Source organism: Poecilia formosa, unplaced genomic scaffold (genome assembly GCF_000485575.1).
Source record: "Poecilia formosa unplaced genomic scaffold, Poecilia_formosa-5.1.2 Scaffold129, whole genome shotgun sequence".
Taxonomy (NCBI): Eukaryota; Metazoa; Chordata; class Actinopteri; order Cyprinodontiformes; family Poeciliidae; genus Poecilia; species Poecilia formosa.
Window position 1 is genome coordinate 1,548,403 of NW_006800068.1, and position 23,349 is coordinate 1,571,751.

Genomic DNA, 23,349 nt, shown 5'->3' on the forward strand with positions numbered 1-23,349 from the left:
CAGCTCCTGTAGGTCTCTCTGCATGACATGCTGCTGGTAGAACAGAGGTCTGACCTCTGGCCACAGACTGCGAACAGGCCAGGAGAAGTCCATGAATGGACTGAGGGCAGACGGGAATCCATGAGAGCACAGCATCTTCCTTCTGTTTAGTCTTGAGTCTTCTTGTTGTTCAGGCGTCTCTTCACTCCTGTGTTTCTTGTGCAGCTTTCTGTCAGGCAGTGGGGCTGTCCCAGCTTTATATTCTAGAGGAGGCGCTCCAGAGGCTTCAGGAAGTTTCTGGTAATTACCACAGAACTCCACTGGGTGGAGCTGTTTGACTGGGAGGATGATATCGCTCTTCCAGACCTAAACGTCTTTTTGTGACTATTGATATCAACAGATGCGCAGTAAAATTTTAAATAGTCTTTATTCATAATTTACTCTTGCCAGATTTGCAATTGGTTAGTTTTTTATTTTTTTTATTTTATCAAATACATAATTTTTGGGCTACTATAGAAGGTCTAATATTTTACCTTTTGCTTTATTTATTTTTTTTTTCTAAAAGCATGACGTCACCTGTCGTTAAATTAACTATGAACTGATAACATCTGAATAAATTGTGTATCAAATTCAAAAGAAGTCTTACTTTTGATGAAAATTGATGGAATAATTAATGAGACACAATTTGCACATATTGGAGTGATTCCTAAACGCCAGTTCTTTCATTTATTTCATCAATGAAATCAGTTCCCCGTGACTAAGTTCAGCCAATGAGCTGATCGCACCTGCAGCCACTCACAGCTTTTTAGGAGCAATTAGGAGCTTCCATTCACTGACTGCTGGGGCAGACAGGAGCCGGGATCCACGGCTGTCTGCTGCAGGAGGCATCTACACGCGTTTAAACGGGACTCGGGTTTAGTCGAACACTGTAATGCAGCTGAAACATAACAACCCGATGGAGAAACGCACGGACCTGCCCTCGCTGTTCTGCATGATCGGGCGCCACGGACCCGCCGTGGCCGTGGCTGTGATTGCCGTGGTATCAGTAGTGGCAGGGTTCATTATCTACCGGACCGTGAAGGGGAAGCGGAGGAAGGCCGAGGCTGGACCCGGAGCCGGAGACGTGAGCGGCGGCAGCAGCAGCAGCCAGGGTGCGCCTAGAGACGCGGTGCAGCCGGAGAAGGAGCCGAGTCCGGAGCATGAGGCAAGCAGCCGTGTGGAGTCAACAGGTACAGTCACTGGTGGAGAGGAGGAAAACAAAAAACGGTTGCCTTTTAAAGGTAACAAAAAAATATTATAGGTTTTTGTTTAAATGTCTTTTGAAGTACATGGGTCATTTGTACCCTACAACTCTATCCCGCTTGTCTCTGAGCATGATGGAAGTGGTGAAAGGTTTCTTAATTTCCTCGTAGTATTAACTAATTTTAACTGATTGATAATCCGGGGCAAACGATTTATTTTTTTCCCCTATAGTCCTGTTAGTTGGCACGGACACAACTTGGGCTTCTCCTTTGATCTCCTTAAACCTGAAGTTATTCACTTCCTCTATGAAGATGTGCATTTCAAATGCTTAAGGAAAACGATATTGATTACAACTTTTCAAAGTAAACTGTTGTAGATGTAATGGCCTCTTTTTAAAAGAAATTCATTTGACAAATGCTGTAGTGCAATTAAGATTATGCCTCTGTCAAAGTTGCAACCATTGATGCTAAATTTAGTAAACCATTCATCTAGAATGAATTTATTTTGGTTTCAGTTAAGTTTTTTTTCAAATAACTTTTTGATAACAGCTCCTGTGACTTACTAGTAACTTTCATATTAACTTTTCAAGTAAATATGGAATATTTTAGCTAATATTTCTAGCTAATGTTTCTTGTTGCTCAGAAAATATTTAATGACCAAATCATGCAATCATGTGAAAACCCACCCCAGGACAAATGCCATACAGAGCCTTCACTTGGCAAACAATTGAAGCAAACTGTGGCTCACTTTTTGATTTAAATCCATTTATTTTGTGGTCTGGAATACAAAGGCAAACATTAAGTTTTAAAAAGACAAAATGCAGATTATCTTTTTTCAAAGCTGGGCAAATAACATTTGCATATTAAACAGACTGGGTCAAACATTTTGTCAAAAGGACCCAGTATGATTAAAAAATATCCTAACATGCGAGTTTATTTCTTTAATGTAGACCTAACTTGTCATTCCTGAAAAGAACCTGAAGTCACAATTTGCTTCCAAAAAAAAGTTTGTCCTCACCTTTGATGCCCTTCCATCATAATTGTGCAGATATTTGCTAAAGATGTTAAAAGTTGGGCAATGGCAATATTTTATAAACTTGCAGTTTTAATCAAATTGAATACTGATTTTTATAAATGCATGGAAAATAAATGATGTAATTGACTCTTGTTTAAAGTAGCAAATAACTTTTGTTGGCTATTTATTTGCTCTTAAATTATTTGCATCATAATTAGGAGTCAGTGATATTAAACTTAATGCTCAACTTTATTCTTCTAGAAACTTTGACATCATCACAAATCTGAAACTGGCCAACTTTTGATGTAGATTGAGTTGAATACATGGGTTAAGTTAAAGTTCAGTCACCACATCTGAAGTTGTAGCCTCAAGATTGCAACCTAAACATCTGTTGAAGTTAAAATGGGTTTCATTTTTGTTTTCTAGATGTGTGTAAGGAGGTTTCAAATGCGGGGGATGGAGCTGTAATTCGAAGTCGCCGTAAACTGAAGAATCGCCGTGCCACTGCTAAGGAAAGTCCTCGGTCTTCTAGTCCGCTTAAAGAAGTAAAACCAGAGAAACTCCAGAATGCCTCGAAGGTGGAGGACACTTCCGGTGTTACTCAAACAGATGTGGAGGAGACCATTAAGAGCCTGCAAGATGGCACTTGTGAAGTTGGGAATTTGAATGTGGAAGATGAAGGCTACAAACATAATCTTGTTGAAAGGCCAAATGATGCAGAGGGAAAACATAATGGGTCCTTGGAGCCTGTAGTGGTTTCTGAGAATCTTGCAAATGAAGAAAAGGTGAGTACCAAATTTAGACAATTGTCATGAGCTGATGTTGGTGGGAGACCAATTGCACTGTGGTATACTTGGCCTGTAACTAATTGGGTGTAAATTTTTTGCTGTTTAGGTACAAAGATCACAGGAAGAGGAGGTGACTGTGGAAGATGTGTCAACTGAAATTCCCTGTAAGGATGAAGAAAATCTGTGTGCTTTGAACAGTCCAATCTGCCTTGAAGAAAATGCTTCAGTGAGTTCAAATGGAAACTATAAACTAAATCAGGCCACCTCAGATTCAATCAAGCCTGAGGGTTACTTTGAAGAGCCTGCCGTACACATGGATGAGTCCATCTCTACCAAAAATGAAGATGAGATTTCAGTACTTGGCATCGCTGGCTTAAATAAACCACACCCTGCCAGTGAAGACTCTCAAAATGTGGCACTGCAGAAGCACATCAGTAACCAACATATGACTAGTCCAGCCATTGACTGTGCAACTTCTAAACAGAGTCCAAATAGTGATGCAACTGAAAACAATCTTGTAGAGTTGTCAGCTAACTGTGCTGTTCTACTGTCTAGCAAAGAACTGAAACTTGAACAAGATTCTTCTACCTGCAGTAAGAATGCTGAGGATGTTAAGATGGCTTCATTTAGTGAATCACAGGAAACTGCTGTTGTGTTAAGTCATGTCCCATCATGTATGTCAGTTGAGCCAGAAACTATTAATCATGAATATCAAGCCCTGCCACTAATTGGTCTACTGCCAGAAGACAAAATTAAAGATGACGTTACTTCTGAATTGGGTAAAGCAACAATTGATGCCCTCTGTGGTCTTGCATGTCCTCATGGTGAAGTTGATGAAACTATAAATGGCATCCTGGTTTCTAAAGAAAATGTGGAAATTCTGTCTTCACCTGATGCAGCTGTTGGTGATGTCGGTTCTGCTGCATCTTTGTCGTCTCGTCCAGATGTCAATGTCTTGTCGTCTTGCCAAGACCAAGAAGGTGAACAAATGCAAAATGCAGATCTTGAGGTCCCTAGTGATCCTGCCCCTGTCATGGCTGAGACTGTGGAACCTCAGCCTGAGGAAGTCAAACCGATTTATGAAAATCCATGGAAATTATCTTGGTATGATTTTGGAGTAGAGAGCGGGATTTCGAGCATGGCCGTCAGCCCTGATTTGCCTGATGTTGAGAGTCCCTTAATCTCTGAAGTCTTGTTGCCAGTGACTGTTCCTCTACCATCTGAGGGCCAGGCTGAACTTCAAACTACAATGGCTGAGTCATGTGCTGTCATCAAAGAACCAACAGATGCAATACCTGAATCTTCAAATGATTCACAACCCCACATCAAGAACACCGATGAAGCCAATGATGACTCTTGTACAGTCAGTGAGACATGCTGGGAGATTGAAAGTTTCAACACAACAGTTGGGAAACTTGCAAAAGATGCAACCACTGATTTCTGCTTGAATGTAGACCTGGGAAATATGGGCACAAAGATAGTCATTGAAGGTAAGCGTGAGGTAGAAGGCAAGGAAGAGGACAAAACCACAGAAATTAATATCATGGAGGCAACTATGGACAACAATGAGTGGATCACAGATGGTACTGATCAAGTCCTTCCTTGGATGAAACCTCCCAGTTCACAAATCAATCCAGTGTCTATAGAAAATGTTCAAGTTTCCTCTTCTGTAGATGTCACTTGCACACATGCAGATGTTCCACCTGTCAATGAGTGTGAAGAAGACAACACGGTTCCCCTTTCTGACGAAGCCACAGAACCTGGCAAGAGGGTGCTGGCAGTTCAGCCTATGCCCCAAAATGTCAGCGTGACCTTCCAGATCCACTATCTCACGCACTCTCCATACCAGAAAGTGGCTATCGCAGGAAACCATTTTGAGTTGGGGAACTGGAAGGATTTTGTTCCCCTAGAAAAGGTGAAAGATGGGTTTTGGGCCACTGTGGTCAGCCTGCCTGCAGAGAGTCATGTGGAGTGGAAGTTTGTAATAGTGGAGAGGGGAGAAGTGTGCCGCTGGGAGGAGTGTGGCAATCGCTTATTGGATACAGGCAACAGAGAGACTCTGCTTGTGCACAAATGTTGGGGTTTCTTGTAAGAGGCGTTAAGGCAAAAACTAAAGACACAAACACTGAGGCTAGAAGGATCAATGAGCTTATGGACTGGACCAGGTAAATGATTCATTTACTCATTGATTTTTAAATTCAATCAAGCATTGGTTTTTGAGTAACATTTCCTGAAAACTGGGCCAGATCTGGTTGAAAGAATTCTCTGGCTTGCTTGTAAACGTCATTTCAGAAGTTAAGTTGGTGTATTGGGGCTCAATCAATTACACTCAAAATAGTTTTTAAAACTTTCAACATTTGAGTTGTCTTAGACTACACTTGTTCTACCATAGGGATGCTTTTATAGATGTATGATCAAATTCCCATAATGTTCACTTTATATACACTTTCTCTTGAGTTGTATCTTTATAATGGTACATTCGAGGTTTTTCTATTGTACATTTCAACCAGACTTGGCCCATCAGTGTTAAAAGGAATATCCCTACATGCCCTACCAATGGGATGTCTTAGAATTTTGTACATTGAGAATGGTGGGTTCTGTTTGAACTGGTAACATGTACTACAAAGTCCCTGCTGTGGCAATATCTATAATTATGCAAACTGTTCTTTTTAAAATGCGTCTTGCAACTGTTTAGCTTCAGACTGTGTTCTACATGCTGCTTCACTTACTGTGAGAAATGCACATAGTTCACTTTTATTACAGCAATAATCAAAGCAATAATTGTTCTATATGCTGTGACAGGTGTTAAATCAGGTACAATGTGTTTACCACTGAACTGTGGAGGTGCAACTACTGCTTTTATTTAATGGGGTTTTGTGCATGCACATACATCCCCCTATTCTGTAGGTGTGCCTTTTAAAAGTCATTTGTCATTACAACTTTATTGAATTGCTGTTAACATTTGTCCTTGTCTTAGAATATGTTGAATGTAATTAAACTTAAATAAACTAATCTTTTCAAATCTGCATGTTGTCACTGAAACATGACTGGGAGGGTGCAATTTTATGCAACTGTGACTTGCCAAATAAACTCTGGTTTTAACCTTTACACTGCTTGATGGGTGGGATATGTGATCCCTAGTGCAAACCTATTAAAGTGCTAACGTGAGCTGATGCATCTGAAGATCAGGAAATGATTAACGAATGTCGAAATGGACTAAAATGACCCCAAGCATTGTGAGTGGACTCGCTAAGAAAACCTCAGCCAATGTTCAAACAAAGGGACATGGTTCTGTCCTTGTTTTGAGTCCATCTGGCTTGGAAAAGGCTCATGAAGGGAAGAGACCATAATTGGCAAATATTTTCACGTCCTGCTCAAATCTTCTGCCTGCCAAAGGTAACAATCAGGGAGGGGGAAAGTGCTTTTTCTCATTCACCATCGCTAACTGGGTTTCCTGGAGTATTTATGTAGTTTGTTTTAGAGCTTGGTGCATGATAGAATTCCCTGTTTAAAGGGTACAAAACTGAATTTTAAATGACCCAAAAGTGAAAAGTTTCTATTTAGTTTTCTGGCAGACTAATTGGGAAATCATGCACAATAATTCCAAACAAAAGCCTTTCAAAATGTTTCAAAGCTACACTGTTCAATGAGGGGGGTGGGAGGAAAAACACTCCTGTTATAAAGGGACTGCAATTTGTGTGGTGTCAACATGTGTTCAATCTGTGAAATGTGATATTTTTAGTGGTATCGCATGTGGAAGTCTCCTAGGTCCAAAGGGAGCTCCCCCTCCAAGCGCCAAGTGGAAAACGGATCAATATTGTGCACCTCTCAGCCAAACAAGGCCTCAGAATCTTTTGACCTCATTTCAAATGAGGACATGGCCTGGCTGGAAGTCACCTGATTCTTCTGGTCATTTGGGTTTCATGCTTCAATCATGCTTTATTTATCTAGACTCCTTTGAGAAGCATTCACTTTCAAGTGCTTCAGTAGAAATGACAGAAAAGGTAGCTAATGTAAATTAAAAACTGATAAAGGGGATAGCTCTGTGCAAAACAAAAAAAAAAAAATCCAAATTTAACACGAGGATTTGAAATCACACACACAAACTTGCATGCTAATTGGAAGAAAAGACTGAAGGGACATTTGCAGCACAGAAACAGGCAGATGTATCAAAACATTTTATAGAAGTGATAAAACCAGTTGAAAATGTAGGCTTAAAAGATTAGCTTTGAAGTTTTTTTTTTTAAGTCCTGACTAATAAAGTACAAATGAATGAAATGTCACAAGTGACAAGATCTCAATGCAAGTTAAAAAACAAAAAACAAAACTCTTCTACATGAATGCTGATTCTGTATGTGGATCAATCCCCCCACTCACCCCAGGCTGGTGCTAATGTGGCAGGTGGTTGGGTTGTCTTTCCACAGCTAACGGTAAATTGTACAAGGATTACAGCTGACATTTGCATTCACTTTCTCTCAGCTATATTTATACATCTGTCATACAGACCTCTTAGGTCCTTGTCAATGCACTGGTTAATCTCAGAGCAGTTAATAAAGGAGTCTTCCCATCTCTCCCCTTTTCCCCCTTCTTTACATTCAGATTTAGATTCATAAGAGGGAACAAAGCCTTCAGATCAACACCCTAAAATGATTTTTCAGCTGTTGTGCGTCCCTGTCATCGGTATCCATGTGCCGTGGAGCATAAATAGTGCATCACATGCAAATGGAGCTATTTGAGACTATGGTTTACAATTATTGTGTAAGTGAATCCTCCAAATGGCATCTAATAAAATGTGAATGCCTGTGGATGAGAAAAAAACAGAACTGATTCAGTTAGCTTTGATCAAATCAAACGTAAATTCAGCAATACTGTTTTCTGAATTTTTTTTTAGAAAACTCTGGAATATTTTACCAATGCTTTCAGTAAGATGAGAAACTGTTTTCTCAAATTTTATCCAAAATTGTATCAATGTTGACCTGATGCACAATTTGCCTAAGCTCTCTATGTTGGTATTTAGTATTCACCTTTGTCTTCCCTTAACCGATCCAGTTATTTACTAACAGGAATCTGCCTTAAATTATTTGTTTCACAGTCCATGACTAAACTCAACTCCCAAACTAGTTATTGGCGTACTTACTACGTTTGATTTTTATGTCAGCTCCATCGATTTTAAGGTGCATGGCTTGAAAACCTGCATTACTGGCCATCCACATATCCTTGATCAAACAAATCTGAGTTTTCCAAACCGTCGTAAAGTTTTTTCCACCTTTACAATGACAGTCATTGTAACAGAGAGACCATACTGGTTGGTTCAAGTTGATGTGTGTCAGTGACACGACCTGCACTGTGCAAAATTTGCCAAAACCCAAAGCGCATGCATAAACATCAGAACATTTTGTCCCATGTTTTGTCCACAGATGACTGATACACCCTCTCTCCATTGTCTGATAAAGGCCACTGGAAATGTAGCATGAATGCAGGTTAACTCAACAAAATATAACATTTTATTATGAGAATGATCAGTTCTCATCTTTCCAGTGGTCTGCTTTTACTACAGAAAAACAATAAATGAGAGGGAAAAAAAAACCATTTGGCATAAACTTTGAATATGAATTGCTCCTCTATGTTTTCAGAGTCTAATATTGTTCCCTCAGAGAAGCTCTCTCTTCTAGTGAGGCTATAATGTATCAGTCCAGCTTGGACTGCTATGTGTGAAATTCTCTTTCTCTTATATATAAGACCACTGGATCTTCTTACGCTCAGTAAAAACCAGGCTGCTGCTTTTCTCTTGATCTTTGACCTAGACAGATTGTGTAATACTGTCAGAGAGACTCCCTGTATCTGTGAGTGCTCATGTTCATTTGGACTTTACTTTGTCATTGCAATATCTTGCCTTTGGTCCCCCCGCCCCCCCCCAAAAAAAAACAAACAAACAAAAAAAAAAACCCTGCTGCTGTCTCTTTCAGTCCCCCTTTTTTTCTTATCCATCCTACTTTCTAAAGCTGCACGTTGGTGTTTTAAGACATGAATAATTTTCTTCCAGGTTACAAAAACATAGTAAAACCCATAAAATTATATTTTATTTGCTATTTTTACAATGCTTCCTTTGGAAAAATGAGGAAGATCGCTGTTGTAATTCATGTCATTGATAGGGAAGTGCTACACGTGGAGGCTATTAATACAACATGCCAGTTCTCATTCCTATTTCATTCTAAGGGATCACACAGTGACCTTCACTGGAGACAGTCAACCCTGCTGACAGTGCTACATGACCAGATGGGAAGGAGTAATGAGTGGGGCTTATGCTAAATGGAGGAAAAAAATGTTATATAAATTCATGAAAAACATTTAACATTTTTGTATTTAAGTCAATGTTTTTATTGCTAGATGACATATAAACCTTGACGCTGGTGTCTTTTGTCTGCCAACCGAGACCTCGCTGTGTTTCTTCATTATGGATGTCTGCACAGCGCCATAAAGTGTGATCTACACCATCTGCTCTGGCGAAGCTGCGAGCAAAATGAAAGCTCTTCTGGATGTGTGCCATAGCGGGACAGCTTCCACCAGTGAGGTCATCACTTACTGGCTTAGAGGACACTGCAGTTGTGGGCTGAATGGAGTTATGAGCGGCTCTGCAAATGCACAGTGCAGTAAGGATATGTGGGAGGAGATGGAGGGAACAGAGTGAGTGGGAGAGGAGAAAGAACAGGGAAGAGAGCTTGTAGCTGCATGCAGTATGCAAAAAAAAAAAAAAAAAAGCCTAGCAGAGCTATTGTGTATTGGTTTTCCAAACAATATCTTGTTCATAAATCTTTATGATAACCAAACAAAATTTCCGGTGCTTTCATCAGTCAGCCTACATCAATGGAAAAAAAACAAAACAAACAGAATCGATTTTGTGGAAGAAGAAAAAAAATGTTCATGAATAAGCTTCAGCTAAAACGTGTAGTAAATGTAATAATCTTTTATAATCCAATAGAAAATGAATCAGTAAAAGTGGCAATATATTGGTTTCTGTATGAAACAAACATTTATGATGAAACAAGATTGAACATACACTAAACCAGAAGAATGACATGCAGTTTGTTGGAGGCATTATTTAACAGAATGAAAATTAAACTTTAGTTCATCTACATTTCCGATGTAATAGGCTTAAAATCAAGTTGGAAAGACAATACTGCCCCCTGTCTGTGGTTTAGAAACACAATCACTGTTCTACATGGTCACGTTACAACTTCTTTAACAGTATTAGATTAGAATAAACAAAAGAAAAATACAAAACATTAACACACAGTTGTGTCTCAAGTATTATTAGGAACAATATGTGTTTTTTCTTACATGTCTGGTATGTTTTGAAAGAGTTTAATAGTGATGCACTCTGCAGGAAATGGAAGATAAACCAGTAAAAACAAACCATACCAGAACTAACACTTAAGGCGTTAGGTTTTCACGGTGATGCCATTCATTGCAAAAGAAACATTAAGCATAAACTGTTCCAACCAATGTACCCTGTATATCCAGTGTTTGTTACATAAATACTACTAGTATCAGTTTTCTGCAAGATGTTAGTCCCTACATGATTTTTCCTAATTCTGGGATCCCTGTGAGCCCTCTTGTTACTCTGGAATGGGACGGAAGAGCTGAGGCCGAGGCGTTTCTGTTTGGGCAGAAAAGGCAAGAAGACTTTTCAGGGGTCGCTTAAACAGGAACCTTTCTGAAGTGACCAAAGCACCGTAGCCTTGAGAATGGGAGAAGGCGTAGCCTGATCGCCGGGTGCTGACACGCCTCACTGGACGGCGAGGAGCAGGTGCTGGCGGCGCTTCCACTTGCGTCTTATATCTCACCTGTAGAAGAATTAAAAGCAATACGACTTTCTGTAAAAACACATCCTTTCTTAGGTTTGTTGTGGCTCATTAGGCTGTATTCATAACCACAGAATGCATAAACAATATTCGGTCTCGGGTGTTTTTCTCACCTTGTCATTGATAGTTGGACGAATCTGTATGAGGATGAAGCGCAGAGCCACCACAGGCAGCACGCAGAGAAGGGAAGTCAGGAATATGGTCAACCAGACATTTGGCTGATTTAAGGAATTCCTTACGGTTCCTAAAGTCAATGAAAGAAAAGCCAAGAAAAAAAAAATATATATCCTTAAGCATTACAAACTTAGCAGGTGGAAAAAAGCAGTTCCAATCAACCCTGTCTCATTTAGGCAAGATCTCAACAATTTTGTTACTTTCTGACGCGCTCTTGTTAAGTTATCTCAAATAACTTAAGTACTGGAAGTATTGAACTTGAGAATAGATACGAATAGATCGAAAGGTCTGGTATAGGAAGTACCAATATTTCAGTATCAATCCGCACATCACTAGTTGTGAAGTGGTAGAGTTGTTGAAGGTGCTGCAAAACTAAAGGTTAAGGCTCACAAATTCCAACCAAATGAATAATAATTTCGCCTACATAGTGGCTGAGTCACTGCTTTTAAATTTAGTGTCCATAAATCATAACTTTTGCATTACATTGTAATGACAACAAAAATAAGGGTGCAAAGAGTGATCAGACATTTAAAGTACAAGTAATATTCCATATTCCTGTTTTATACTTACTTGTAACTACATATATATTAAAACCAGTTCAGAATTTTTTATTTTATTTTGTTAGGAAATCTTGTCTATTATGACACCTTTTTTTTTTTTTACACACTTGAATTCTCATGTTTGCTTATAGTAAACTTCAAAGATCTCTTTGTCATGTCTTGAAAATATTTGTTGCTGATGAGAAAGAACATCATGAAAGACAACATATACAAATTCTTGAGGTTACTTTCTCATATGCAAACAGATGTACCAGAAGCTATTGTTATATGTGATATTTGTGCTAAATGTACTCACCAATGAAGGGGAAGACGGAGGTGAAGATCAGAAACATGCCATTGCTGTACATGGTGAACGTGATAGCTAAGTAGGCAAACAAGCTACCCCACACAAAAAACTGGTTTACGGTTGTCCAGGCATAGGTGTCAATACATAGCTGAAATATTAAAGTTGGAGTTGTTCAATCTTTTTTTTTTTACATGCATAGAAAATTATACAAGCATTACATTTAAAGAGCCATTTAAAAAAATGCTAGTTCTCACTAAACAGTTGTTGCCAAAGGTTTTGATTTAAGGAGATCTTGCTCAGTACAAACAACATAGCACTACTTTCCATTGACCATAGGTTGCAAAGACATTACAGAAAATATTTACAGGAAATCTGCAGGAAACAGGGGTTTCATTCCTGATTTAAAGCACCCAACTGTTTCTGCACATTCCACGTTTTCAGGGAGTTGGTTCTTGAGACTGAAGACAACAGACAAGAAATGCTGCCTCCATTTGTGTAAAAGACCTTCGGCCACAGCTGTGTCTTTTCCGTAACACTCATCCTTCAACTCTCATCATCATTTAGAATGTCCCGAGACAAGAACTGTTTTTTCTCACCTGAATGCTCACCACGACAAGCAGACAGGTTTGCGCCAGCAAAGCAAATGACTGGTAGTCTGCAAGATCTCTGCCGTCATCTCTGACTGTGTCGTGAATTGCTCCCCAGGGGATAAAGAAGAGGACCAGGGAGCAGTAGCAGCTGTGCACCATGCAGTGAACGAATGCTTTTTTACTGAAGTACATGTTGAGCTGGCCAGGAGAGTAGAGCTGAGGATACTCAAAACTCCAGCGGTCATTTACGTCCTGCAGAAAAGAGAAAAAAGGGTGTTAAACCTTGAATAAAATCATGGAATTTCTCACAGTTTTCAGGAAACTACTTATTTTCTATTTATTGTATACCTGGTCAAATAGGCCCAAACTGAGGATTGGGAGAGATGTGTAGACCAAGTTGTACAAAGTGATGAACCATTCATCATACACAGTCTAGCAAAGACATTTAAATCATTAGTAAACATTAGATTTATAGATCTTATATGGAGTCCATTTTTTGTAGAAAGACAGAATATGAACCTTAAAGCTATGCCTCAACACGTTTCACTTACCTGGGCAGAGAATCCACAAAAGAAGGCATACCAGAAGTGTACAAATGTGAAGGTGAAGTTTTTGTAAAAGAAATATTGTAGGAACTTGCACATGCGAAGGTACGACCAGCGCCCGTGCACCAGCAGGAGGCGCTGAAGGTAACGGAACTGGGCAAAGGAGAAATCACTGGAGAGAACTGCCTGCATACCCTCTTGACCGCTAATTCCTACACCAATATGAGCAGCTGAAAGACAAAAGAACAAGATAAATTATAAGATTTGCCATAGCCTTTTGGCACAACTGAAAATACAAATTTTACCCTTGATCATGCTGACATCATTAGCTCCATCTCCAATAGCCAGAGTGATGGCCTGCTTGTATTTCTTGACCAGCTCAACAACCTGGGCTTTCTGCAGAGGAGTGACCCTGCAGCAAATCACGGTCTGACACATGCATGCTGTTCTCAGCAACTCTAACTCCAAGTCCTTCTCCAGTGCAAAGGCCTAAAGATGAAACAGGAAGAGGACATACAGTTATACAGACTTAATTTTAGGGAGGTAAAGAGATCTAAAAATATGGCCATAATGACGTGTCTAGGACAGTGCAGTCCAGTCACTATCATGATCTCTGGTGAACTAAGTCTAAGCTAGTTAATGTTCTGCTAATATACACTCCACCGTCCAAGTCCCAAAGTAGCATTAAAGGATTAGATGAGTGCAGGCCCTTCGCCCTGACATCTGTGATCATGCAATCCTTTGAGCGACTGGTGTTGAACCCTCTGAAGAACGTTACAGGACCCCTGCTGGATACAGTGCAGTTTGCATCACAAGCAAACAGGTCAGCGGTTTATGCACTCAATTTGAGATAACACGTTTTCTTTCACCAACTTAACCACCCAGGAATGTACACCAGGATCCTTTTTGTGTCAACTCAGCCTTCAACATCATCAAGTAGAAACTGACCTAGAATGGCTATCAAACATCAAACATAGTTTGACACACTACTATTGACTTGGATGGTTTTAAACACATTTTCGGAGATTTAAAGACAAATAAAACAAAACTGTATATCTACCAAGCTGTGTCCATTTATTATCAGAGCATAATCCCCTTCAACTTGTTCATCCTGCACCGTCTCTGTTTTCTGAAGCCAGAACAGGCCTGCACGAGCTTTAGTCACCGATGGCTCCTCTGCTGATTCGGGACACATTTTCCTTCTGGCATACCTGGAAAAAGTTGTCTTATTTTACAAACAATTACTCAACAAAAACAATTCTGTTGGACTTCAATTTTGGGGGTATTTTGTGGTGTTTTTATCTTTAGAACAACAAGGTATAAAATTATGAAAATAACTTAATTTGCAGTGGTTCATTCAAACAATTTTTTGGAGTACAGGCTTAGTGGGGCTGAGACAACATGTTTAAATGTTACACACACTTCATTGCGATAGTAAGTTCAGGATTGACTTACTGGAGCTCCTGTTTGACCCCGTCAGGTGTATTGGCAGCCACAATAAAAACCTCCTTCATCTCCTCCCTTAGCATGTTGCAAGAGTAACCAATGTTTTCTGCTGTCTCTGTTTAAAGAATGACAATGAAAGTAAGTGTGGTATGAATAATTCCCCAGCTTTGGAAACTGTATAGGTGTTGAACATTTGTTCCGTTGTAGTTTATGACACATACCAGCAAAGTTTTACCAATCCTTAAATACTTGATGTAATTAGTTATATGTATTAGGGCTGAAACGATTCCTCGTTTTGAGTACCTCGATTATTAAAATATCTCCAGGAAATTTTATCTGCCTCGAAGCTTCGTTAAATTATGTTTTATTATTTAATGTTCCGACCGGGTTATTAATTGCGTTGCACAGCGCTCTCACTTCCGCCCGGGTTGTTGACGAAAGCTAAGTGCTAGCAGCATAACGTCCAATTTTCAAGTTCGACCTGGGAGGATTTTATTGTCGTTTTTCGGGGGAGCAATAAGCATCCTTAAAATGACGGGGACGATGCTTGGAGTACGGCAGCTTTTCTCCTCCAGGAGCTGCTGGTTCAGAGCGAACGGCGGGGACGAGCACGGCGGGATTATTTATACAGGTGAGCGGATACACTGAACACTGCGGGGTGCTGTGCTTTAGATGTAGCTTTACTGACTATCCCGAAAATATTTCAAATCATCCCGGTCGCAGCAAATGGAGACGTAGCGCATCGTGACGGTACATAGCTGGTAGATGTGTTTCTGTGTGCGACAAATGCAGCCAGGTGTCAAATCCCGTTGCTAACATGAACACAAAAGCTATAAATGGCTGGGAAAGGTGAGAGTTCATATATTAAATTGACTGAAGATGAATTCATAAACCGAAATCTGGAGTATAGACATTTTTTTATAAGCGTATATTTGTGAGCCTGCCTCTTTATAATTAAATTGAATATAATTTCTGATTTTTGTATAACTTTTCTTCAGGTTAACTTATAAAGTGAGCTATTATTGTTACAAGTTAATTTTCTAAACTACATAAAGGTTGTTGTTAGGGATGCTCAATTGTGAAAAATTGGACTAATGTCCAATATCCGATATCAACATTAATACTGCTGTTAGATTTACCAATGTTTTATTTAATCCTTTTTTTAAAAATCAGATTAATTGTAAGAATAATCGATAGATTACTCGATTGCTAAAATATTCGTTTACAACAGCTCTAATATGTAGCAACTCATACCTTGTTTATCGCCAGTCAGCACCCAGATTTTGATGTCTGCTTTAGCCAGCTGCTCAATAGTCTGTGGTACACCGTCTTGCAACTTGTCTTCAACAGCTGTCGCTCCCAAAAGCTGGAAACCAAAGGTTAATAGGAAGTGAGATCGTGATGGAAATTGGGTTTAGCCTTTTATTACAACTATTTAAACTATACTCTGGAGATGAACTAACAATCATGTCTTTCTCAATCTCTTCATAAAGTTGATCGAGTCTCTCCTCTCGTCCTTCCAGGGCTGTGCTGGCCTCATGGTGGCGCTGTGTCCACTCCTCCATGTAGTTCTCCTTCAAGTGCTTGTAGGCCAGAACAAGAGTGCGTAGCCCATCTCCTGCATATTCCTAGATTGTTTATAGAATTCAGAGGACTTAAAAAGAAGCAAAACATATAAGAAGTTCAAATAAGAATCACAAAAAATGCATAGCTTACATTTAGGTGTCCTGTAGTAACTTTCATCAACCTTTTACAAGAGTGGTCTAATCTTTCATAGATGATGGTGTCAGCACCTTTGCAGTAGAGCGTCATCTTCCCATCAGGGCCGCGTACTAAGAAAAATAACAAAAAATACTTGACAAAAATATAACAAAATACTCTGATTCTGATTAGTTCCTGACTTTAAAATGCAGCTGCTGAACGCTACATAATACTATCTTACATAGAGGTGGTAAATGCAGGAAATATATTTTCTGTACATAAAAATTTGACAATTTTCTCTGACCTATTACTGACATCCTCTTCCGTACATTATTAAAGTCCAGAACAGCCAGAAGTTCGTATGTGACTTTCTCGCCCATTTCCATGATGGTGATAGTCTCGGGTGTGCGAGAGCGGAACACAAATCCAAAGTTCCTTGCTGCGGTGACCAGAGCGCCCTCATCAGGAGACTGCGCCTGGTAGTTTAGCTCACCTACCAGGTTGTTAAGGAGACAAGACCGGAAACTTTGTGAGGAGAGAGGCCAAATAAAATTAATAAATAAATAAAAGTTCTATATTTTAAAATTATACTTGACTCCACTCATTCTGTAAAGATTATAATCATATTAAAGGCTTCTCTCACTAAATATCAATTTCATGGTGCACTGTCAGGTCATTTATTCTACCAGATAAGTTACTAAAAGATTTAAAGGATTCATGTCACACAAATGTTTATATGTGTTTCTTCTCTTTAGACCCCTTTTTAAATGTCTTTAATATTGACCTCAAGGAATTTCTCCTTTTAAAAAATAGTGCTGTTTATAAAAACTGTGATAATCTGACCCTCTTTCTTTTCTTCAGGCATGACAGTGTGGCACAGAGCCAGCAGGCGGAAGAAGGCCTGAGCTTCAGGGTTTCCCTCTCTCACAGTCTCCACTAGATTATAATCATGGAAGTCAAACTTCGGATCTGCCAGCTTGTTCCAGGAGAAGTCCACTTTTTGTGTTTTCTACACACAAAAAAAGGTATAATGAGGCAATATTGTTAGATCCTGTTAAATAAATTAATGAAGAAACACTGGAATGTGCCTACTTGCCTCCGTTATTTCAACTCTTTGTCCAGAAAAATCATACAGCTCCCCTAAATAAGAGAGACATACTGTATGTTAAAGAATCAGACATCCAGCCAACCCGAGTGTGACTTTGGTGTTTATTCAAACTGCCTACCATAGTTTTTTCCATTGATGGAGCACTTGTTGAATGTCATGATGTTCTGTGTCAGAGTGCCAGTCTTGTCACTGAAGATGTATTTAATCTGGCCTAACTCCTCGTTGAGTGTGGTGGTCCTGGCCTGAGCGGGAGTGTCGTTCTTGGGATAATACATCTTCCTGTCCCAGTTTATGAAGAAGCTGTTCCCAAGACGGATAACCTCCACACTGACATTCATGCACAACCAGATGTTAAAATCCCAGACGCAGAAACGGAAAAGTATAATAAGGACTAAATTCACTACGTGTTTCTGTTTGACTCTCTTTCTGTTTTAAAGTGTACCTGACATAGAGGGAAATGGGCACCACTGCGTTGAGGACAATGACATAGGACCAGAAGGAGAGGAAGGATGAGAGAGCAGCATTAACACCCGGTTCCCGTGGAAGGAACACAGTGAACACGGAGCCCTCCTTCACCTCCCAGACCGCATTGCCGATGGCCAGAATGAAGCACAAGGTAAACAGGAAACCAAAGATCTAGTGAAGTAGACACATTGCTAAACTTATTATTGTAAAAAAAGAAAAAAAAAACATGCACAGCTCACATAGATAAAAAAAAATACTTTCAACTTGACAATAACAAAATCAGAAGTATAATTGGACGTATTCTCATACTAACTTCATTTCAAAGTGTTGAGAAGTCATATTACTATTTCAGACATACTCTGCTGATGTTAGCTGTTTTTTGGTAAATGCATAGTGGCACAGAAATACAATAGCTTCAGTGTATTTGTGTGTGCAGACACTTACACACAACACAAGGATGTTCATCAGATGATCAATGCTGGTGCGCTTGAATTTTGTCTTTCCACTGTTTTGCATTAGCTTGGTGTCAGGACCTAAGAACATTCTCAGTTAGGATCAGACATGCACATGATTCTGCAGAGGAAGTCCAATCCTTTTTTTGCTAGTAATTTTATGTTTTTGTTAAATATAGAATAACATTACCATTTTTTTTGTGTGTGTGTTTTGTTTTTTATTACTGGTTTCTAATGAGAACACAACTGTCAAAAACATGCATTGATTGATCTGCTCAGCACTTGATGACGTTACTTGTTTCCATATTTCCAAAGTACAAAGATAGGTCAGTACACATTTAATTATTTAGTACTCAAACATAAATAATAATAACAAAACATGCCTTGAATTATTGCTACCTGAATTTTTACCTTAATTGGTTCCTCAAAAGCACATGAGCATTCCAGTATAGCATTAGTGCCCTCTGGTGGGCCCATGTAGACTTGACGAGTAAGAGAAGAGATTTGGTTTCTTTTCCCCACATTGAGATTGCCAAGATTCTCTTATCTTGAACAGCTAAGCTCAAACAAGTGTATCTCTCAGCGAAATGAGACACTACACAACAAGCCCTTCTTCACTTGAGGAATTTTGACTTTGCATAGTAGGACAAGCAGGTGTGTCAATGAGGGCTGCATTTCAGTAGATTTACCTCCAAAGATGACCAGACCGAAGCACCACTCTGTGTTTCTCAGAGTGCATCCTCTCAGCAGTATCTTATCATTGTCCAAGCCATAATTCTGTCCATTCACGGTCAAGGTTCCCTTGAATTTGTCTAAGCGATTGTTTGGAGGCTCACATCGCACTTCACCTGAAAACCATAGGTCTCATCATTATGTTGTACACAACGGTTATCAATCAAAAAGGCCCATCATAAATACTCTCACAGGTATGCTAAGTGAGGTTTATGTTTTTTTTTTGGTTTGTTTTTTTATAGCTGCTAAGCTAACATTTATATAATTAGCATTGCTCCAAATTCCAGGAAAACCCTAATAATTTGGTCTGCATCTTGAAGAAGAAAGTTCATTTCTCCTTTTATTGATCTTGCTTTATTCTCTTTAAAATGTAGGTCAGATTTATACATAGTACATCATTGTTGATTTCTTTTTTTTTCTTTTTTTTTGCCTTGATATTTGTTCTGAATCTTGAATTCATGATTACATGAGGTCATTTCTTACCTTTGAAGGCAGAAAGAGCTTCAATGGAGTCTCCCATCTCTCCTGTGAGAGTCAAGGCTTGTTTCACTTTCAGGTTTGTTTCACTGGGGATCACCGATATGGGATGTAAGAAGTTTGCAACTAAAGGGAAATCATATAATCTGTGAAAGGAAAGCAGCTTGCACCATACTCACCCATCTAACTCAGCCGTTTCCACATAGACTAGATTGAGAGGTTCACTGCTGGACAGCAACAGGAGGTCTGCCTGAAAGATAATAGTCTTTATGAATGCTTTTATTGAAACTTAATATAAAAGTTCAGTTGACATTAATAAAGTCAGTATTGTAGGGTGAGTGACATGGGGTAGCTTTTTCTAAAAATTAAAAATCTATTTTCCAGGTTTGATTAAGCCAATACTTACTGTAACAAACTGATTGCTCTCGAGTTTAACTATGTCCCCAACCTGAACATTCATCCATTTTTCATTTTTCAGTCTGTAAAGAAAAAGCAAAACGAATTCAAAAAGGTACTGAACATGTCCCGTTTAATAAATACTTCCTCATAAACTGTAAATAATTAACACATCTGTAATCTAATGTTTGACTATTAAAATGACTCACACTCCATCGATGAGGACGTTCACCATGCGGTTGTTCACTTGCCGATCACTTTTGTGTCTGTTCTGTTCAGTTGGCAGAAAAAAATGAAATATTTGCTCAGATGTTTGTTCTTTCATCTTTGAGCAGGTTAGGGTTAGAACGATCTTTTAAACTGGAATGCTTTTATCTTACTATGTCATCATTGGCATCTTTGACCGCTGTCATGGACAGCACCAAAATTAACGGCAGAGCTGTGGTGAACCAGGACAGAGAGGATATTTGTGGGATTAACTGTGAATACAGGAAACGAGGCAGAGTTAGTACTTTGCTCCATTTACAACAAATGTAAAACGCTAAGAGAAAATGTGAAATGTATTAACTTGAAATGAAAAAAAAAGTTTCACTCACAAAACGATCAATTTATGCTTATGTTAGGAAATGTTTCTTTGAAAATACAGAAACTAATTTGTATCAATAATCAGTGGCGTACTGACATTTAATGATAAAGTCTGATGTTGAAATGCAGAGATAGAGAAAGGGGAAAAAGGTACCTGAAGGATGAGGAGGAAGAGGAAGTAGGCATTAGCCAGCCTCCTGAACTGCTCAAACAAATTAAGAGGCAGAAAGGTGATTATGTTGTACTTGGAGGTCCGGATGGCATTGTTCTGAGAAAGAGGAAGTGACATAATAGTCAGTTAATCAGAAAATACCTACAGCGCATATCATAGTATATGAATACTTAGGACTTTTCAAAAGTATTTATGCCCTACTAACCTTTAACATTTTGCTACAACCATAAACCTTTTTGACATTTTATGCAGCAAACAGACACAAAACAGTGGATAATTGTGGACTGCAAGGAATATGTGGTTTTTACTTTTTGTGTGTGTGGGGGTTACTACTCATGTGCTTGAGCCTTTGCAAATAATATGTAGCTATGTCATATTGGGTAGAGAAAATCAGAATAACTTTTTTTCCCCGTTGGATTTAGGTCTGGTCTTTAACTGAGCCACTGTAATACCCGAGTACACTAAATTGTTTCATCCTAGCTCTGGCTGTTTATCATCCTTGTCATGCAAAAAAATTAACGTCCGTTTCAGTCTCAAGAGTTTTGTAATCTTTAGCAGCTTTTCTTCCAGGTTTGCCCTTATTTTCCCAGTGTGTGCAGATTGAAATGCAGGGTTATTATTCCATTAACTATTGAATTCCATTAAGCGGGATCAGATTAAAGTGAGGCTGACTTTATATTTCTAAATGGACCGGTAAAGTCCACCAGAAGATGTGATTTTATGAAGATAAACTGAGAAATCTGCGTTGCAGCTAAAAAAATTTGAATTAAATGTTAAAGGTGTAAATCCTTCCAGTAGTGGGGACTTACAGCGTAGTTATAAGACAAGTTGGAAGGTCTGTCATTGGCTCGAACATATCTCTCCTCCTCTGAGAAAAACATGAGCAACAGTGGGATTAAGGTGCTTAACAGCAGCAGCAGGAAGACAAATGCTAATTTTAATCTCAGCTGACAGAAATTTACTATGTATATCAAAAGCCTTATTGCAATGATGAATACTTAATTGACATGTAATACAAAAGTAGACCGTACCTTGCTTTTTCTCTTTTACACACAAGCTGCCAAAATGTGACTGTCCCATCTTTAGCTCAGATTTCCATTATTTACCCCTAAAAAAAGCACAAGTATTTACATCAATATAATTGAGTCATCAATATATCTGAGGCGTCTGCAGTTTTGGAAGTGACCGATTGCTCTACTTCTTCTTTAAGAACGATAGAAAAATTAACATTTGAATTCTTACCATGGAGGGTGGAGTAGCAATGCCCTAGATGTACCATACAACAGTTCAATTGAAAATAAAAACCTTCATTGTCTTCAGTTAAATAGAAAGAGCAATAACTATAACTTGGACATAACTTTCATCACTTTCTCTTGATCTTTCTACTTCTCAGAAAAATTAATGCTAACTCAAACCCAATCTCATGTTTTATACGTTATATGACTCAAACAATTCAGGATGACGACTTATCACAATATATGGCATCAATGTTTTTCTAGAGTTATAAACTAATTAAATTCACTGTCTTACCTCGAGGAAAAAATGTGGATTTCCTTTCAGACCTGTGCACATGGGCACTGGGTCAAACAAAGATGAGGAAGTGTCTCAGGTCTCCACCCTCCCTTTGCTTGTGTCTGGCACCAAATTGGCTCCACACGGTAAAAGTCGTTTTATTGACCCTCTGGCAAAATCTAAGTTGGTGCGGTTAACTGCTGAGATGCTAAAGAGGTCGATAGAAGCACCTTATGAGTTAGACGAGCAACGAACCAGAATCCTTCTGCCCCTAGCAGCTCAGGCCTAGAGCAAACAATGCAGCGATCTTTGGACCAGGATGGTGAGTCAGTGAAAAGGCAGTAACAGAAGGGAAAGAGTGAAGTGCTGTGGCCAATCAGAGCCAACACCTCGCTTGCAGTCAGGTGTGTTATTCACCCTTTGAACGACACGCATGCTGTAATGAACTACTTTTACAACAAACTTCAACGGTTTAAATACTTTTCTCTGAAAACAGTGTTAAAAACTAAATATATCTAAACACTTTCTAAAAAAACCCCACATTATTAAGAAGCTCTTTAGCAGTTAACAATGCTCCTTCATTATCCCATTTAAAACTGTTCTCCAGAGCGTTGGACTAAGAAGTATTTTCCATGATAAGCTCAACAGGTGTGCACTTCCTCCAGGTGTTTGCTAATAGCTGCTGCTGCTAGTCTGGAGGAGCTTGTTTGAAAAAGGTGTGGGGGAAGGGTTGTCTGTGAGGCAGAAGCTGTGTTAAATAGGCAGCGTTTGTGTGAGGAAGTGTTTCTACCCGTGAGCGGTTGCCACAGGAGATTCAAGAATTAATCACCCAAAATGTAGGCTGTATTTGACAAACTGGTGCATTTTAAGCATTAACTATATTCTTAAATAGGGTTGTATAGGTTATAGAATTTACTCGCTTTCTGAAATCTGAAAAGTGAAACGTGGAGGCACGGAGCTAGAAGAAAATTAATTTCATTAGCCTGTCTGTAGCTCATTTAAGTCAGATAGTGGCATTTTTCATTCTCGTTTAGTATGTGAAATATTATAACTTCCTCTGACTGCGTTTTAATTCAGTCGTTTTGATATTAGACTTTTTTTCGTTGCACTTTAAGCTTAGTTTGTTTATTTTATGAGGATGCATTCATTTTATTTGCTGAGACCTGAAAAGTAATAAAAATTAAAAGTTCTTAAGATGCCAGGGTTCAACCTCGTCTGTCCTTTCACACTTTGCAAATAATAAATTGTTCACAATATTTGTTT

The 23,349-nt window shown here is 39.0% G+C and overlaps 2 protein-coding genes across 3 annotated transcripts; one reads left to right on the plus strand and one right to left on the minus strand.

Annotated features, from left to right (window-relative positions):
* Positions 1-794: 794 nt before the first annotated feature.
* On the plus strand, positions 795-6,049 carry stbd1 (starch binding domain 1). The gene is made up of 3 exons (XM_007561635.2): positions 795-1,208; positions 2,662-3,020; positions 3,130-6,049. The coding sequence occupies exons 1-3, from the start codon at positions 911-913 to the stop codon at positions 5,113-5,115; spliced, it is 2,643 nt and encodes an 880-aa protein (XP_007561697.1). The 5' UTR covers positions 795-910; the 3' UTR covers positions 5,116-6,049.
* Positions 6,050-9,388: 3,339 nt separating this feature from the next.
* On the minus strand, positions 9,389-22,401 carry LOC103144581 (phospholipid-transporting ATPase ID-like). Of its 2 annotated transcripts, XM_016676157.1 has the most exons (29): positions 22,105-22,401; positions 21,606-21,682; positions 21,384-21,442; positions 20,557-20,670; positions 20,198-20,296; positions 20,027-20,088; positions 19,828-19,900; positions 19,601-19,671; positions 19,428-19,510; positions 18,902-19,060; positions 18,205-18,293; positions 17,738-17,931; positions 17,414-17,622; positions 17,284-17,327; positions 17,031-17,196; positions 16,492-16,680; positions 16,203-16,318; positions 15,950-16,114; positions 15,741-15,852; positions 14,496-14,601; positions 14,101-14,251; positions 13,346-13,529; positions 13,047-13,270; positions 12,844-12,927; positions 12,502-12,747; positions 11,915-12,053; positions 10,999-11,129; positions 10,611-10,867; positions 9,389-10,554 (listed from the first exon to the last, which is right to left on the minus strand). In XM_016676157.1, exons 2-28 carry the CDS (start codon positions 21,652-21,654, stop codon positions 10,640-10,642), a joined length of 3,546 nt encoding a protein of 1,181 aa, XP_016531643.1. In that variant the 5' UTR covers positions 21,655-21,682; positions 22,105-22,401; the 3' UTR covers positions 9,389-10,554; positions 10,611-10,639. The 2 variants fall into 2 exon arrangements, with proteins under 2 accessions (XP_016531643.1, XP_007561698.1); XM_007561636.2 differs by having other exon boundaries at positions 9,389-10,867.
* Between the last annotated feature and the right edge of the window lie 948 nt (positions 22,402-23,349).